The sequence below is a fragment of the Pholis gunnellus genome (assembly GCF_910591455.1).
Source record: "Pholis gunnellus genome assembly, chromosome: 24".
In the NCBI taxonomy this organism is placed as follows: Eukaryota; Metazoa; Chordata; class Actinopteri; order Perciformes; family Pholidae; genus Pholis; species Pholis gunnellus.
The window spans coordinates 8219751-8235316 of record NC_136551.1 but is presented as its reverse complement, the minus strand read 5'-3'; the positions used below and the strand labels follow the sequence as shown (position 1 = coordinate 8235316).

The window sequence follows — 15566 nt, the reverse complement described above, 5'->3', positions numbered from 1 at the left end:
CTTTGAACTGGTGTTAGCCGAAAGTTTCCCAAGAGTTAGTGAGAGGGAAGCCAGGCTCTGGGAATCGGATGCAGAGTGTGTGTGTGTGTGTGTGTGTGTGTGTGTGTGTGTGTCTATAAAAACACAGAGAAGGCGTTTATCTTTCACAGGCAAGAACACGCAAATCTGCTGTTAATTCTGCCGACTCTTCGTTTTTTTGATAACTGAACACGGCATGTTAAAAGTGAAAATGACCCGTTACGTAATGTGGGTCAGAATATTCTCATGGAGGTTGCGTAATAGGCAACATGTGCCAGCTCTGAAACAGGTCGGACAATCAACACTTTGATGAAGTGCATTTTTCAAAGCAACATGAGATAAAACTACAGCGTTGATCATGTTGGATATAATACATGTGTAGCAGTGTTTCTATTGAAGATTTAACACTTCTCACTTAATATTTTGTATATTAGTCCTACATATATATACCTATATGTTGTGTGGGGCTGCTGCTAACGAATACATTTATAGAAATAGATGTAGAAAATGTCCCGTTTTGTCCGACCAATAATATGAAGAGCTGAAAATGCAGCTCTGAGTGTGGAGCTCCGTGCAATACAATAACAATACCTGGTTGTACTTGTTGCCATCTTTCCAACAGGACGATCCCATTGTATAAACAGCCGCCGACTGAAAAACAACACCCTGAAGCATAAACTACAACCTGACTAAGCACAGGTGAGGGGGAGACCAAGGCCACAGCGCTCAGTAGGCCGCGCGCTCGATACCGCGTTTTTATCAAGGTGACCCGCTGCCCCCGTGGAGCCATTGTTGCTCTACTGGAGAGCTGTTGTGGCCGTGTGTGTGAGACAGGGATTGTAACACCGATTCTCCTGGCGTTACGGGTGTGACATTGATTGTAAGAGTGAATTGGCAACAGGGCAGCGTAGTGATAAGGCAGAGCAACATTAGGACAAAGCTGACCCCGGGTGCCGCCTCCCCGCTGACCCTGTGCTCTGACCTCTCTCCAAATGGGGGAAGGCAAAAAAAAAAAAGAAAAGAGTCAGACATTCTCCAGAACGATTCTGCAGAAGCTTTGTCAAGTGAAATGAAACAAACACACCCTGATGTATAAAAAAAAAACACCTCACACACCTCAGAGTACAGTTGGCACAGAGTGCAATCTCCAGGATGTAGGTTAGCAGAGTAATCCTTTAGGCCAGAGTACAGAAGCCAGTGAGCGAAAGCAGCCTGAGACTGCTAATGTGTGCTCAATATTAATGTACGTGTGATGACAATGACAAGCCTGCTGCAAGGTTCGGTGAATAGAAAGGTCAGCAGGGAGCGACTGAGGAGAGAAATAAATATATAAATAATATATATAAAACATCACCCAAAGTACATGCCAGCTAAAAGAAATACAAAATAAATCACAAAATATATACTATCAGAAGAATGTGGCAATGCGTGTACATGTTTGAAGCACTTATTGGAGATCCTTGTCTATAATTAAGCTTAGAGTAAAAAAAAAAAAAAAAAAGAAGAAGAAGCTGCTGGACCTCCTAAAGCTCAGCCGATTAGACAAACGAACAGGCTGCAACCGAAGCGAGCTTATACTTAACATATCGGGCTCATCAAACATCACGCACTGCTGCCTAACGAAGCCGAACAGCGGGAAACAAAGTGGTTGTTTTGCAACAAATGTGGCAAAATCTAACCACAAGTGTGCTCCATACAAGGAGTACAAGAGCAGCTACGTGTAACCTCGCTCCGTAATCCGGATAGCATGGTTTCCTTACCCCCTCTTTCTTCAGGATCCACCGATCGTCCGTCAGCAGGAGCTTTTATTTCCGACGCAGACGGTAAATCCCCGCACGGTGCCGTTAAGTTCTGAGCAGTGAATCCGAACCGCTCCCTCTCAGGTGGGACGTGGTTTCGGTGTGGTAGCCATTGAAACAAATGTGGGAAACCCGGCGCACTGAGCTTTCTACTGGAACAATAAAGAGCTCCACACCGCCTCCAGCACCAGCGCCCCGGCGCTACAGAGTCGGGCAGGAAGGGAGAAAGTGCAACCAGGGAAGCTAAACAGCGCCGCCGCACGGTCGTTTGGGGGGAATGGCAGCGTGGAGGCGAAGGGTTTGGGGTTTGTGCTGCACTTAAAATACCAAAATACATCTAGACTTTCACATATATCAGGCATGATGAATTTGAATAGAGTGGGCGCCCAAAAAACTGGGTCCTTGTCACAGCGGGCCGTGTTCGAATCCGAGTCGTAGTCCTTTGCTGTCCTCCCTTCTCTCTCCCCCTCTTTCCTGTCTATTGGTTAGACTATCAAAAAACTGTCTTTTCTCTTAATGGACAATAAACTGGTGTAAAGGTTCATTTGAAATACATATTGTTTTGGTAAGAGAGGGTTTCTTTGGGGATTTTGCACAATATGAAGTCAGTAAACCATGTATTGAAAAGGTTTGGAATGGAAATGATTTCTGTTGGAAAAAAAGGTTTGCCATCTGTTCTTTCATTGTTTTTACATCCAAGAAATGGACTGACTCAATGAATTTAAGAAAATAAGAGGGCACAAAAAAAACTTTTCATGTTTTTTTTTGTTCAATTTGGCCTAGTATGTGCACATGGCCTTTTTATTATTGAAAACATCCTCTTTACATACAGCAGCTACATTCAGGTACACAGGGAATGCAACTATATACAATTACTAAAGTACTGTCGTCACCCACTTAAGTACTAATTTGAGGTACTTTAGTATTTGCTTGTCCTGCTTTACACTTCTGCACTACTCCATTCCAGAGGGAAACATTTTACTTTTTACTCTGCTACATTTATTTGACAACCACCAGTTATTAAATAGATTAAGATTTTACGTGCAAAACAATGACTTTATAGAATATGAAGCATTGTTGTAGATTTACTGTATAATCCAGCTATACTAACTGATGTTGCTTACACAGCAACACATCAGCAATAATAATCAAATAAATGAATATATGAAAATATTGTATTTGATTTGATTTTAGTGTTTTCACTTTTCATTTTAAAGAATATTTTTCAAGAAATACTTAGTCTACATAAATGCAGGACCTTTACTTGTAAAGAGTCCTTATCTTGAAAGTGATGTTTTATAGGCAACAGAAAATATAAAATACTTTCTCAATCTTCATTTGTAATATTTATCTTATCAGGTAATCTTGTGGAAAAGCTCAAGTGGCCAGTACGGGGATCGAACCCGCGACCTTGGCGTTATTAGCACCACGCTCTAACCAACTGAGCTAACCGGCCACGACCACAGCGTAGAAGACGTTACCTTTTTATACGTTCTCTACGTTCGTTTCTTGAGAGAGGGTGAGCCTGCTCACGTGACCCAGTAAAATGGCGACCACAATGCAGAATGGATTTGAATGTGAGTACGCCGTATTATTAGCTAACGGTTCGTAAATAAGCCGGTGTTTAAATTCATATTATTGCAAACCGTCGTCTGTGCACTGTCATTGTATTACAGCGCACGTGTTCGCCTTTGCGGGTTAGTGTAAAAATACATCCGTTAGGTCCGTTTTATCATCGGTTCAGCCACGTTACCTCATCGTTTATTGTTCATCGTTACTCAGCTGTTTTCACTTTCAGCTCATTCTTTTTTTATATATTTTCTTTTTCAGGATTTAAACTGAGTGGGTCCGTTTTGCTGGAAATTTTGGATCTGCTGGTTAATTGATCGTCATAATAATCAAATCACAGAATCAGGATGGCCCTAAATGTCTTTGGTAAGCAGCATCACACCTCACATGTTTCTATTTGTGCATGTATTTATGTGTTTTTGTACCTTGTTTGTAATGTATTTAGCCTTAGGTCAAATTGGGATACCCCACTATAAGTCAATATTTTCAAGTACTGTACTAAAGTACCATTTTGAAGCACTTGTATACATTAGTTCTTCAATTATGTGGAACTTAAAACTTATTTTCCACAAAATTTCTGAGGCAAATAAATAGATTCTTCCTCTGCTACATTTATGTCATAATTATATTTACTGGTTGCTTTACAGACTAAGGTTTTACAAACAAACAAACCATATGGTCATTTTAGAAAATATGATGCAGTGAATAGTTAAATCAGCTTTACTATGACCTATTACGACATGAAAGTGCTGCTTACACTGTAATGCATCTGCAATAATAATGAATTAGCCAACATATAATATAACATTCTAACAGGGGTAGCAGTGAAATCAAGTAGTAGTAATTACTAAAGTAGGTATTTAAAGTGTATTTTACGTGGTGCACGGTCTAAAAGGAGTCTTTATTTCCTGTTAAATGGTTCTAAAGTATTGCTTTATATTTAACGCTTTTTGGTTAGCTTTCATGTTAAATCTTAATCTGTTGTTAAGACATTGCAGCTGTTGGAAAAAGTGTAATATGTGTCATTTAAATGTCGTCTCATACTGTACAAATGGATACTCTAATGCATTACAATAGTCCTTGCAGCACTCGTGTAAAAACACTATTTTGCAGACACTGTGAGTTGTCAGCAGGCGAGATGTTTAGTCTTTGGCGTGTCTGACTGTGAGGTTGTGTTGCCTTGAGAAAGAGGGTGAGACGCTTGCCCAGGGAGGATTCTGAGTTATTTTGAAGACAGGATACCGGGACGACAAGTGTTGAATAGATAAGGCCTGCAGAGTGAACACAGAGTGAACACAGAGACAGGAAACAGGCCGTTAGTTTCACCCACGCAGAGAACATGGAAGACTGAACATGAAAAGATGCTGGCCAAACGACAGATGCACACTCGCATCATCAAAATCAAGTTTTTAAGGCAATAAACACATATTTTTACAATGGAAAAACCCTGTCACGAATGTTACATTTTATATGTTTGTGAGTGAGTATTTACACTTCACATATGAGACATAAGTCACTGAATGCATGTTCAGTAGCTACTGCAGAGTTCAGCCACACTCCACACTGTTGCTGTTGTTTATGGTCCACAACAGCTAAACAAGCGGCGAGGACGCACTGCTGCAGCGTTGATATCCATCTACAATTCATTCTAGTCGGCCTGAAAGGGCATCTGACAATAGGACGGATAAACATCGCAGTGAGAGCTCATTTACAAGCCATCCTTTCTGCAATTTAAATGAATCTTTCACAGCTTTTTATGCTTCACACAGTACATTTATTCACAAAGTCACTTAGTCACAGTTTATGCTCGGTGAGGTTTTTTACCCCGAGGTAGTTGCACACAAACTAGATTAAATAAAGTAGTTTAAAGCCTTCTCTTCACATGTCATGCCGTCAAATTGTTTATTTAGCTTGTTTATTACGCAATAGCATTAAAAAAAAGCTGCTAAATTTCCTTTATCAGTGTCAGTTATAAGCTGTACGAAATCCTGGGATTGCTTCAAAATGCCTGTGCTCTGACCCAGCAACCACTTCTCATGCGTGAAACCAACGTTTGAGTATGTTTGACTGAGTGGAAAATGTCTGTTTTTGCTTCTTTTTTTTATATTGAGCTCCTTAAATCTATTGACAGAGTCATGATCTTATCTGGTTGATGGTTCATATCAAAATTGAGACGTAGAACAGGCAGATCAAATTATCGCAGCAGCGTGTTCTGTCCACTTGGGGGCGCTGGAGCAACAGAAATGAAGAGTAGCTGTTTCAGACTTTGTGCTTTTTCTGTCCTCAGATCACGATGAATACAGGCCACCGGTGTGGAAGTCTTACTGTAAGTAGTGATGGAACATCTTGTGTGTTATCCTCCGAATGTTTGGCTTTTGTGTTTGTGTTTCTTTGTGCTTTTGCTGATGATGTGCTGTGTTTCCTGCCACAGTGTACCAGCTCCAGCAGGAGGCGCCTCACCCACGCAGACTCACCTGCACCTGTGAGGTGAGAACACGCTTCCTCCTCCAGCCAGCCAGTGTTTAATTAGTCCGCCATGTCTCGCTTAAACGCATTATTTAGTGGTAAGACTTCATGGTATACGCTTCAATAATATCACTTTTCTTGGAACCAGATTATAGAGGATGGAGGCTTAAAATGGCCATTGTGGATGTGCTGCCACTTTGCATGCAATAGCAACAACCCCTTGTACTTTTTTTGGGGGGCGGGGGGGGGGAGTTAACACATGAACATTTTAAATGAGAAGCAGGAGGTTTGAGCACAGGTGCAGTACGTTAACTGGGTATATCCCTGCACAGATGTTTGATTTGAAATGAAAGCAAAGCACCCCGAGGAGCTCAGTTTGCTGTGCCATTAGCTTGTATCTTCACTTAGGCATGTTGTCTATCCTCCAACATCACGTTCAATTACCAACTGAAACAATAATGCTGTGGTTTAAGCCTCAAGCAAGCTGAACATTTCATAGTGTGTCCTTGTGTGTGTGTGTGTGTGTGTGTTTCGTCTCCTCAGAGACAACTATCCGCTGACTCGGCTTGTAGCCGAGCTGATTGTTTTCGCTGTAGTTCACCAATCCATTGTCTTTTTATTCATGTTGGTAAAAGCACCTTTAGTGTTGTTAAAGGACAACCAACGTGGTATTCAGGCCCAGTCAGGTCCTAGAAGACTTGCTTCTGTAGCAGTGACTCGAAACCAAAGCATAGCGGCTCTGCACTCCTGTTGTTCCTCTTTTTCTGAAAAGGAGAGAGCGCTATTAGTAATATTCAGTTCATGATAAGTACAGGCTCCGTCCTAGCCGAAGGCACCCACCTAAAACCATGCACCAGCACCTCAACCACGGGGGGGATGTGTGTGCCACCAGATGTGTGTGTGTGTGGGGGGGGGGGGGGGGGGGGGGGGGGGGTGGACAGCAAGGTTCTAGGGGAATCCAATCCCCCATTGTGCGTCTGGTGTTTGTGTTAATCTGTAAAAGACAGTCCTTTTTAGGGCATGCTGGATGAATGGTGGTGTGTGTGTGTGTGTGTGTGTGTGTGTGTGTGTGTGTGTGTGTGTGTGTGTGTAGATGCTAAATGAACAGCTGTTGGCTTTGGTGCCCTGGCCCGGTCAGGTAGTCGGTGCTGACCCACTTAAAAGCCCCACCCCCCCCCCCCCCCCCCCCCCCCCGGGCTGCTGGGAGCTCAGCCATATGTGATTTAATGATGCACCAATAAGCACTTATCTAAGACTGGTACTTTTTAATATGTGGCAGGTCTTAAATGACTTAAATGAAGAGGAGACTGTCCTTTAGCCGGAGGACCTCTGATTACATTATTATTATTATTATTATACAGCTTTACCAAAGCACTAGCTAAAAACAAGGACACATACAGTCTATGTGCACCTCATGTCAAATCCTCTCACAAGAGGAGGTTGTTTTTATTATGCACGTACAAGGCCAAAATTGTGCGTGTGCCTCTATATTGTATTGTGTCTTTCACTCACACACACACACACACACACACACATGCATAGAGAGCATCCACATTAATATTCAGCGCTGCTTGTTGGATCATTGTTGATTTATTGGCTCCACAGCAGTTTGAGAACAACACAATGTTCTGCTTTTTATCCGACTCGTGCAATATTGTCTGCGCCCACACACTCACGAAGAGCACAGTGTGTGTGTGTGTGGTGGCATTTCACACACTATATATACATTGTTGTTGTTGTGAGGAATGTTGTGCTGTCCTACAGAGCAATATGACATTGTGATAGCGCCATGTAAACATTTTAGCCGTAGTTGTACCTTCTCACCGTTCCCTTTTTAGTGTTTTACAGACTACATATTTTCCTTTTCCTTGCAGGGAGACAACCGACCTAAATACTATGGAAGAGAGTGAGTTGGCCTTCTCTTTATCAGTAAACGATATGAGGCACATTCCCTCAATTCATCTCCATTGCCACATACGTAAAAGCGTGTTTTGTGGAGGAGATCCTGACTTCTAATTTGCTTCTCTTCACGTCCAGGTACCACGGGATGATCTCACGAGAAGAGGCCGACCAGTTGCTGAGTCAGGCCGAAGGCAGCTACCTCATCCGAGAGAGCCAGAGGCAGCCGGGCACGTACACGCTGGCTCTGAGGTAACGCGAGCTGATTTAGTCAGATCACGAACGTCGAGCATATCTGAGCGTGCGTCCGGTGTGAGGGTTTACACGGCAGCAGTGTAAGCTGTAAGCTGCTCAGAGGCCTTAGCTCTAAACTCACATGGCTCCTCACACCGCTCCTCGAGAGGAGAGGTCAAAGTGTCAGGGAGCGAGCGGGTCTTGCTCAGAGGCACTCCAGTCGTGCGGTTTAATGTTTGTAGAAGTTTTAAAGTGCCTCGATAGCTTGGAGGCATATCAACAGTCAGTTTGGCTTGAATGTCAGCTGTCGCGTTCTCCGAGTAGGTGTCACACTTTGAAATGGGCGCATGGCATGATTTGAATTTGGGTTTTGGGTCAGTTTGCTCTATTCATAGCCGCGTCATTCTTCCACCTGCACTCGGTTCTCCCCGTGGTTATAATTACCTTCCATAAATACCCCTTTCATAAACTAGCGCCCCGCTCTGGGTCGGCACAAATGGAAAGGTTGGATTTTGGGTTAATGATGTAACGGTGCAGTTTTATCTCGCGGTGGTTTCGCTGTGATCCGCTGAGGAGCAGATAATGGGTTGGCCCAGTTCAGTGGCTGTCTGTCAGAGAGTTTGTGCCATTTTTGGACTCTGTATTATCTCAGTAAACTGCTGCAGTATTTTGTGCATAAAGGGGGGAAACATGAGTCGAGTCTGTCCATCAACTGGCCTATTTTTAACTAAAAATGTGAACTAAAACCAGCCAGTGTTGTCATTTTGATCAAATCTGATATTAAAAATAAGTGTACTTAAGATTTAAAGCATCAATGTTACAACCCAGATGCCTAATTGACCTCCTTAATTAATCCTCTTTCGTTCCATCCAGGTTTGGGAACCAGACGAGAAACTTCCGTCTCTACCACGACGGGAAGCACTTTGTTGGAGAGAAGAGGTTCGAGTCCATCCACGACTTGGTCACAGACGGCCTCATCACACTCTACATCGAGACGAAGGTGTGTGTGTCTCCACGTGTCCCTCATCCTCTGTCCTTCTGAACAGCACTCTGCTCACACACACTAACACGCTCTACAACTAATTGATACTGAAATCATATCGACCTTCGACTGTAACCGTCTCTTCTATCAGGCGGCGGAGTACATCGCTAAGATGACCATAAACCCCATCTACGAACACGTCGGCTACACCACCCTGAACCAGGAGCCCACCCTGAAGAAACATCTGCCACAAAGCCCCGAGGCCCCGGATGGACCCGCTCCGGCCAAAGACGACCATAACGCCGAGGAGAGGGTGAGGACACACACGCACGCATGAATGCTGTCATTCTGAGGACGTATCTCCAGCTAAGGGGGGGATACAGCAGAGCTGTTAGAGGCTGCGTGATAATAAACCATTAATCACAGCATAAAATCTATTAATATCTTCAAAACTCATCACTCTCTGCAAGAAATATGGAAATGGAAACTGTGTAGGAACTCAGGCCAAGAGCATCCTCTAGTACAGTCTGAAATTCGGCCTTAAAAGTAATCTCAGATTCATCAAGTCTTTGGCTGTGTAGTTGATTAATGACTCCCCGTTTTATAGTCTTCTACAGTAGAGACATTAAGAATTCAAAATGTGCGGAACACAGACGTTTAAATGACGCTGAACCCAAAAGACTTCAACACGAAATGTTCAGAATTTCTGTTTTCGGTTCAGCAGAGGAACCAGTCCGTAGTAGTTTGAGTGGGCAGTAAGCAAAATAACCTGGAACAATCAATCTGTTGAAGTCTCTAGATCTTACCCTCATAGATAAAGCTTACGTAAATATGGTTAGGAAAGTAGATCCATGTTAAACTCTGCAGAGTTCAGATGAATGTTGCTGCATGTACGGTGCTAAGATGGAAGGATTAGAGCTGAGGAACATGGTGAAGGGAAGAAGAGGAGGAGGAGGTAGGAGGAGGAGGAGGAGAGATGGCCTCCAGCCAAAGGCTCTGCAGTATAATTACATAACTGCAGTTAGCCTGCAGAAACCAAAAGTATTTATGAATGGACTTTGTTGTTGGCTCATTAGTTTACATTCAGCTGTGGGATAATTGTTTTCTGTGATTTGTTGTTTAACCCGGAGGACAGACGGGGATCTTGTCTCAGCAGATGGAGCTTTTCTTAGAGTTTGAAAGCAGACGTTTGGAGATGTGAGCTTTACCGTGTGAACGCGGGAGATGCTAGCTCAGATGCTAATCGCCGGGCAACCTTTTTATGTAAATGTTCAGCTCTGCAGCTGTGTGTTTGTGCAGGTGGGTGCATGAAAAAACCAGGCAGCAACGCAGTCCAGTTGTAAAAAAAAAAAACCAAAGTAGTGTGTGTGTGTGTGCAGTGTGTTTATCTGCTACACCAGTACTGAACCTCCGGAGGCCTTTTGTGACCTGCAGTGCATGACCACCTACACTGCACCTCATACATCACTGTCTGTGTGTGTGTGTGTGTGTGTGTGTGTGTGTGTGTGTGTACGTGTGTGCTTTCATAATTGGTTGGATTTGCAGACAAAGCAGTACGGCTGTGACATTGAGACCGGAGGTGGCTCTCTGTAGGGAAGACAAACAGGAGAAACGCTTATTTCACACAGCTTATTAAATGCTTATTAAATGCTGCTTTGATGGTCCCTGTGTGTGTGTGTGGGGGGGGGGGGGGGGGGGGGGGGGGGCTTTTAACATTTTAATTTTGAGTAGGTAGTATTTTGGTGAGAGGGAAGAGCCGGTAACCAAAATGTGAATACAGAAATGATGCACAAACGTTGCATGTTAGGAGCTTAAATGACCTCTGATACATATTTGAGCTTGCTCAGCATAAATAGCTTTTATTCCACTTTCCTTTCCCCGTTGTTGTTTTTTTTTTTTGTCTTTCTGTCTGAAATCGGGGTGCTCTTTGTTATCCACCCTCCTACCCGCCATCCCATCATTAAATATCCATGACCAGTCATACATATTCACTGTGGTGTGTATAGAAGATGAGGATTAGTGATTTGAATATGTGTGCTTGCTGGTGACAAAGGAAACTGGTGTTAAAAATTCAACTTAATCCTTTTTTTTTAAAATTTATTATAGCATAATTGTCACTACTTTGCCACGAAATATGATTTGTAGTATCTGGCATGATATGTAAAACATCTAACAGAAGATCCAAACACAGAGCTTGACGTTTGTAGATAACAGTAGCAGGATTCATTCAGGCCCACCGCTTGTTTGTTGACCGTGTGCTCAGCCCAGAGAAATGTCAAAGATCTCCAAACATCCACCAGAGGCGCCACTTACTGAGAAACCTCCAAAGTCCCCTTCCGAAGTAAACATGTAGCCTTTAACTGTTCTGACATAATGTAACTTGTAAGATCTAAGATGACGTAGAACCAGGGCCTCTAGGTCGAATGACAAAAGAAGGTATGAACGAGTGTTCATAAGCTAATTCTTGATCTCCCTCTCCGTCTCTTTCTCTGGTGGCAGAAATTGGTGACAAACAACAACAATCTCTGCATTCTGATTGGCTTATCCTCCTCTCAGTGTGACCTGTTAAATTCATCCATTACTGCGCCGCGGCTCGGCCCTCCCCCCTCCTCTCCTTTCTGTCTCCGCCTTTAACACCTCCCTCCTCCACTAGTGCTGCCTGGTGAGTGTGTGGAGGGAAAGAGGATTAACACACACACACACACACACACACACACACACTGAGCCATGTGGGCTGAAGCGCTCACCTACAGGAGACTGAGAGACGGGAATGCACATTCTGCAGCATCGGTCCTGTTTGAAGGATTTTGGGAACGCATTTGGAGACTCGTTGAATCATATTAAGAGAACTTTCTTTCACACTATTTCATTTTGGTGATTTTTTTTTATTAGCTGGCTGGCCTTTTGTTTTTCTTTTTGTTATGAACTGGAATTGCACCGTGGAGCCGCTTCAGTATGCAGAGCTAATCTGATTGGCTGGTCTTGTGTTGGCTCCTCGGTTTGGGATGTTGTTGTCGGATGGAGCTTTGGAAATAATTTGAGTCTCTCGCTGTGTGATTTTCTACTTATTTCTGTTTTTGGTCATTATTTTTGTTCATCTTTTATAGTCTTTATTTGGTTTCATATTCCTTGGCAGTGTGATTCTTACTATATTTCTTAACTGGATTTTAGTCTCAGAGCCGGCGTTTGATTTAAACCTCCAGTTAAATTTGCACCAAAATTACAAATCCCACAATGCCGAGCAGAGAGTCGTATGTCGCTAAAAGAGGTAAAAAGCAGTCGCGCAGGCGAGCCGAGAAGCAGACGGGTCAGAAGGGCTCTTTGTTTACCGCAGCGCTCGGTTTGAATGTCAGCGCCGGTTCGATTCCCTCCCTGCCGGACCCCAGCGCCGGCTCAGGGGCTCGTTTCAGCCGGCCGCCGGCCCCCTCCAAGCCCACCTCTCCTGCTTCCACCTTCTGGCAACCAATCAGATCTTTTGCCCTTTCGCAGCTCACATCACTGGTGCGGCGGGCCACCCTGAGGGAGAGCGACTTGGCGCCCAAGTACGAGAAGGTCCACAACTTCAAGGTGAGCCTCTCCTCCTCCACCCAGTCCTGTTAGTGTGTGTGTGTGTGTGTGTGTGTGTGTGTGTGTGTGTGTGTGTGTGTGTGTGTGTGTGTGTGTGTGTGTGTGTGTGTGTCGAATGCTGCCGGAATTGCTGATTCAGCTCATGGGGTCTTATTCAAATTCACCTCAGAGAGCAAAGAACGCATTAGGATACACTCTCTCACACACACACACACACGCACACACACACACAGAGTTCTGCATTTACATTTCAGGTTTGAAGCTTTTGTTTAGCGCTTCAGATTCCCAGGTGTCCACATTACCAGTAGCCAATGGTGAGGAGCACAAAGGTCAGAGCCACAACGCCCTGAGCTCAAGGGAAATATGGATGATGAACACACACACACACATGAGGCAGCACTGTGATGTGATGGAGGTTATTAGCATTTCATTATATAGAGCTAATTTATGCAAAAAAGAAGAAGATTAAAACTCTGCTTTCACTGTATTTTTCTAGAAACGCTCGTTCAGCCCTCCTATTGTGTCTCCATGATTCTACCATGTGTCTATAATATTACATTCTCAGATTATTGCTGGTATTCAGGTATTACTTGATCCAATCTGGGTCGCATTAATATTTGTTTCACCATGTTCTCAATATAAACCTCCATTTTGACATTTGATTATGTTGTCTGAACATATCTGTTTTCACTTGAATACATTCATTTACATTTGAACTAATATCATTTTGCTTTATCTCTGTCTCTCTAACCAGGTTCATACATTCAGAGGCCCTCACTGGTGTGAGTACTGCGCCAACTTCATGTGGGGTCTCATCGCTCAGGGAGTCAAGTGTGCAGGTAACACACACACACACACACACACGCACACGCACACCCCAAACAAGATTTAATATCTGCTCCTTTTGGCCTCCTCCACTGTGTTCGACGTGTTGCGCCTCCTCTCTCTTAAACCGTGACTCAGAAACGGGACAGCAGGCTTAAAGTTAGTCACCGTTGCTGTTGACTCATCGGCTGTGCAGCGTGGCTTTTAAATGTTAAAAGATTATTTTTGGTGCCAAAGAACACACCGTCCGTGTGACGAACTGTGCCTCTGCAACGCCTACGCTTCAATGCAACTTTCCAGTTATTACAATCGAAGAAACATGACGTTTACGAGGCAGTCCTTTCTGTAAAGATAGAGAGCCGATTCCCTTCTCGTGTTCTGTCTTTCTCTGGCAGACTGCGGGTTGAACGTCCATAAGCAGTGCTCCAAAGTGGTGCCGAACGACTGCCAGCCGGACCTGCGGCACGTCAAGAAGGTGTACAGCTGCGACCTGACCACGCTGGTGAAAGCCCACAACACCAAGAGGCCCATGGTGGTCGACATGTGCATACAGGAGATCGAGGCCAGAGGTGAGAGGATTCTGTCGTTTGCTGCGAGGCCGGCGTGTGTACGCAAGATGTGTGTGTCGGTGGTATTAAGATGTGCACGAGCAGAATAACAGTGCTACAGTCTCCTCCTCCTCCACCTCCTCCTCCTCCTCCTCCTCCTCCTCCTCCTCCTCCTCCTCCTCCTCCTCGTGGGATCTGAGAGGAGCCGCCAGGATTTTATTGACTACGATTCAAGACCTGAGTGAAACTAATACGTGAAATCAATGACGACACCTGAGTTGAAGTGATTGAACTTGACAGGAGCACGAGAGCAATTTACTTCTCCTCCCCCACCGTCTGTGTTAGTCTCTCATCAGTCCTCTCTCTTGTGTTTAACTCCTATTTCTGTGTCTCCTTCAGTCTAAGCTGTTCTGTTGGCACGTTATTTTCATTTGTAACTATTTAGCTTATTGTTTCCTACATTAATCGAATAATCCTTTAGTTTGAACATGTAATAAAATAGTGAGAAAGGCTTGTCGGGTGTCTTTAGATGTTTATTTTTGATGGCATCCCTTCAACTCTCGTTGTCCGTCCCAGGTCTGCAGTCGGAGGGTTTGTACAGAATATCTGGCTTCAGTGAGCTGATCGAAGACGTCAAGCTGGCCTTTGACAGAGGTGAGTGTCCGGCTTCCTCTTACTGCTCTGAAGTCAGATATTCCATCCGCTGACCACAACCTTAACTCGCTGTTTTTGGATCATTCGTTTGGACGACGTGTCCGCAGATGGAGAGAAGGCGGACATTTCCTCAAACGCTTACGAGGACCTCAACATCATCACCGGAGCCCTCAAGCTCTACTTCAGAGAGCTGCCTATTCCGCTCATCACGTATGACGCCTACCCACGCTTCATAGAAACAGGAAGTAGGTCTTCACGCTTCGTGTGCCTTATTACATAAGAAGCAAGGATGAATGGAAAGGCAGTTTAGGTGTCTATTATGGTGCGTATTATATTTTGGTGTTTGTGTGTTGCAGAGATCGCAGACGCAGAGAAACGCCTGGAGTCTCTCCACGAGGCCTTAAAGCTGCTGCCGCCGGCTCACTGCGAGACGCTGCGATGCCTCATGGCTCACCTCAAGAGGTCCGAGCACACGAGTCGTGGTTCTCACTTAATCACATGCTTTTAGTCGTTTAAGACCTCGCTTAATGACGGGGGTTTAATCACCCGATCCAGATTTATTTCCCAGCTTTTCCGTTCTGTTCCACATATTTCCCTTCCTCTCTCATTCCAGAGTGACCGAGTACGAGAAGGAGAACCTCATGTCCAGCGAGAACCTGGGTATCGTCTTCGGCCCGACGCTGATGAGGGCCCCCGGGCTGGACGCCATGACGGCGCTCAACGACATCCGATACCAGAGACTCGTGGTGGAATCGCTCATTACCAACGAAGATGTGTTGTTCTGAGAGGAGGAGGAGGGGAGGGATTCTTCCAGGGAGGAGAGGAAGGACAGACACATTGGGAAGTACTCCTGTGAAAAGATGGAAGAAAAAAGGTGACTTTTTTTGACAAGGAAAAAGAAAAAGAAACGCGTAACATACCTGGAGGGAGCTTGTGTCTTGTTAGAGAGGACGACAAGAGTTTTTGTGTGGCGTGGAAGGAGGGAACAATGAAGGAAGTGACTAT

General features: G+C 44.4%; 2 protein-coding genes across 2 annotated transcripts in view; one reads left to right on the top strand and one right to left on the bottom strand.

Moving 5' to 3' along the window:
- The window catches only part of LOC306715190 (FERM, ARHGEF and pleckstrin domain-containing protein 1-like), a 42009-nt gene extending 40162 nt beyond the window's left edge, over positions 1 to 1847 (bottom strand). The window contains exon 1 of the mRNA XM_079185473.1: positions 1779 to 1847. The gene's annotated coding sequence lies outside the window, so the exon portion shown is untranslated. The remainder of the gene's footprint in view (positions 1 to 1778) is intronic.
- A 1523-nt stretch (positions 1848 to 3370) lies between these two features.
- On the top strand, positions 3371 to 15346 carry LOC306715223 (N-chimaerin-like; the record flags this gene model as incomplete). Its single annotated transcript, XM_079185533.1, has 15 exons — positions 3371 to 3394; positions 3648 to 3752; positions 5674 to 5712; positions 5818 to 5873; positions 7727 to 7758; positions 7890 to 8003; positions 8859 to 8985; positions 9119 to 9280; positions 12457 to 12534; positions 13289 to 13373; positions 13755 to 13928; positions 14484 to 14561; positions 14669 to 14806; positions 14918 to 15023; positions 15175 to 15346. Exons 2-15 carry the CDS (start codon positions 3734 to 3736, stop codon positions 15344 to 15346), a joined length of 1380 nt encoding a protein of 459 aa, XP_079041659.1. The 5' UTR covers positions 3371 to 3394; positions 3648 to 3733.
- Positions 15347 to 15566: the final 220 nt, after the last annotated feature.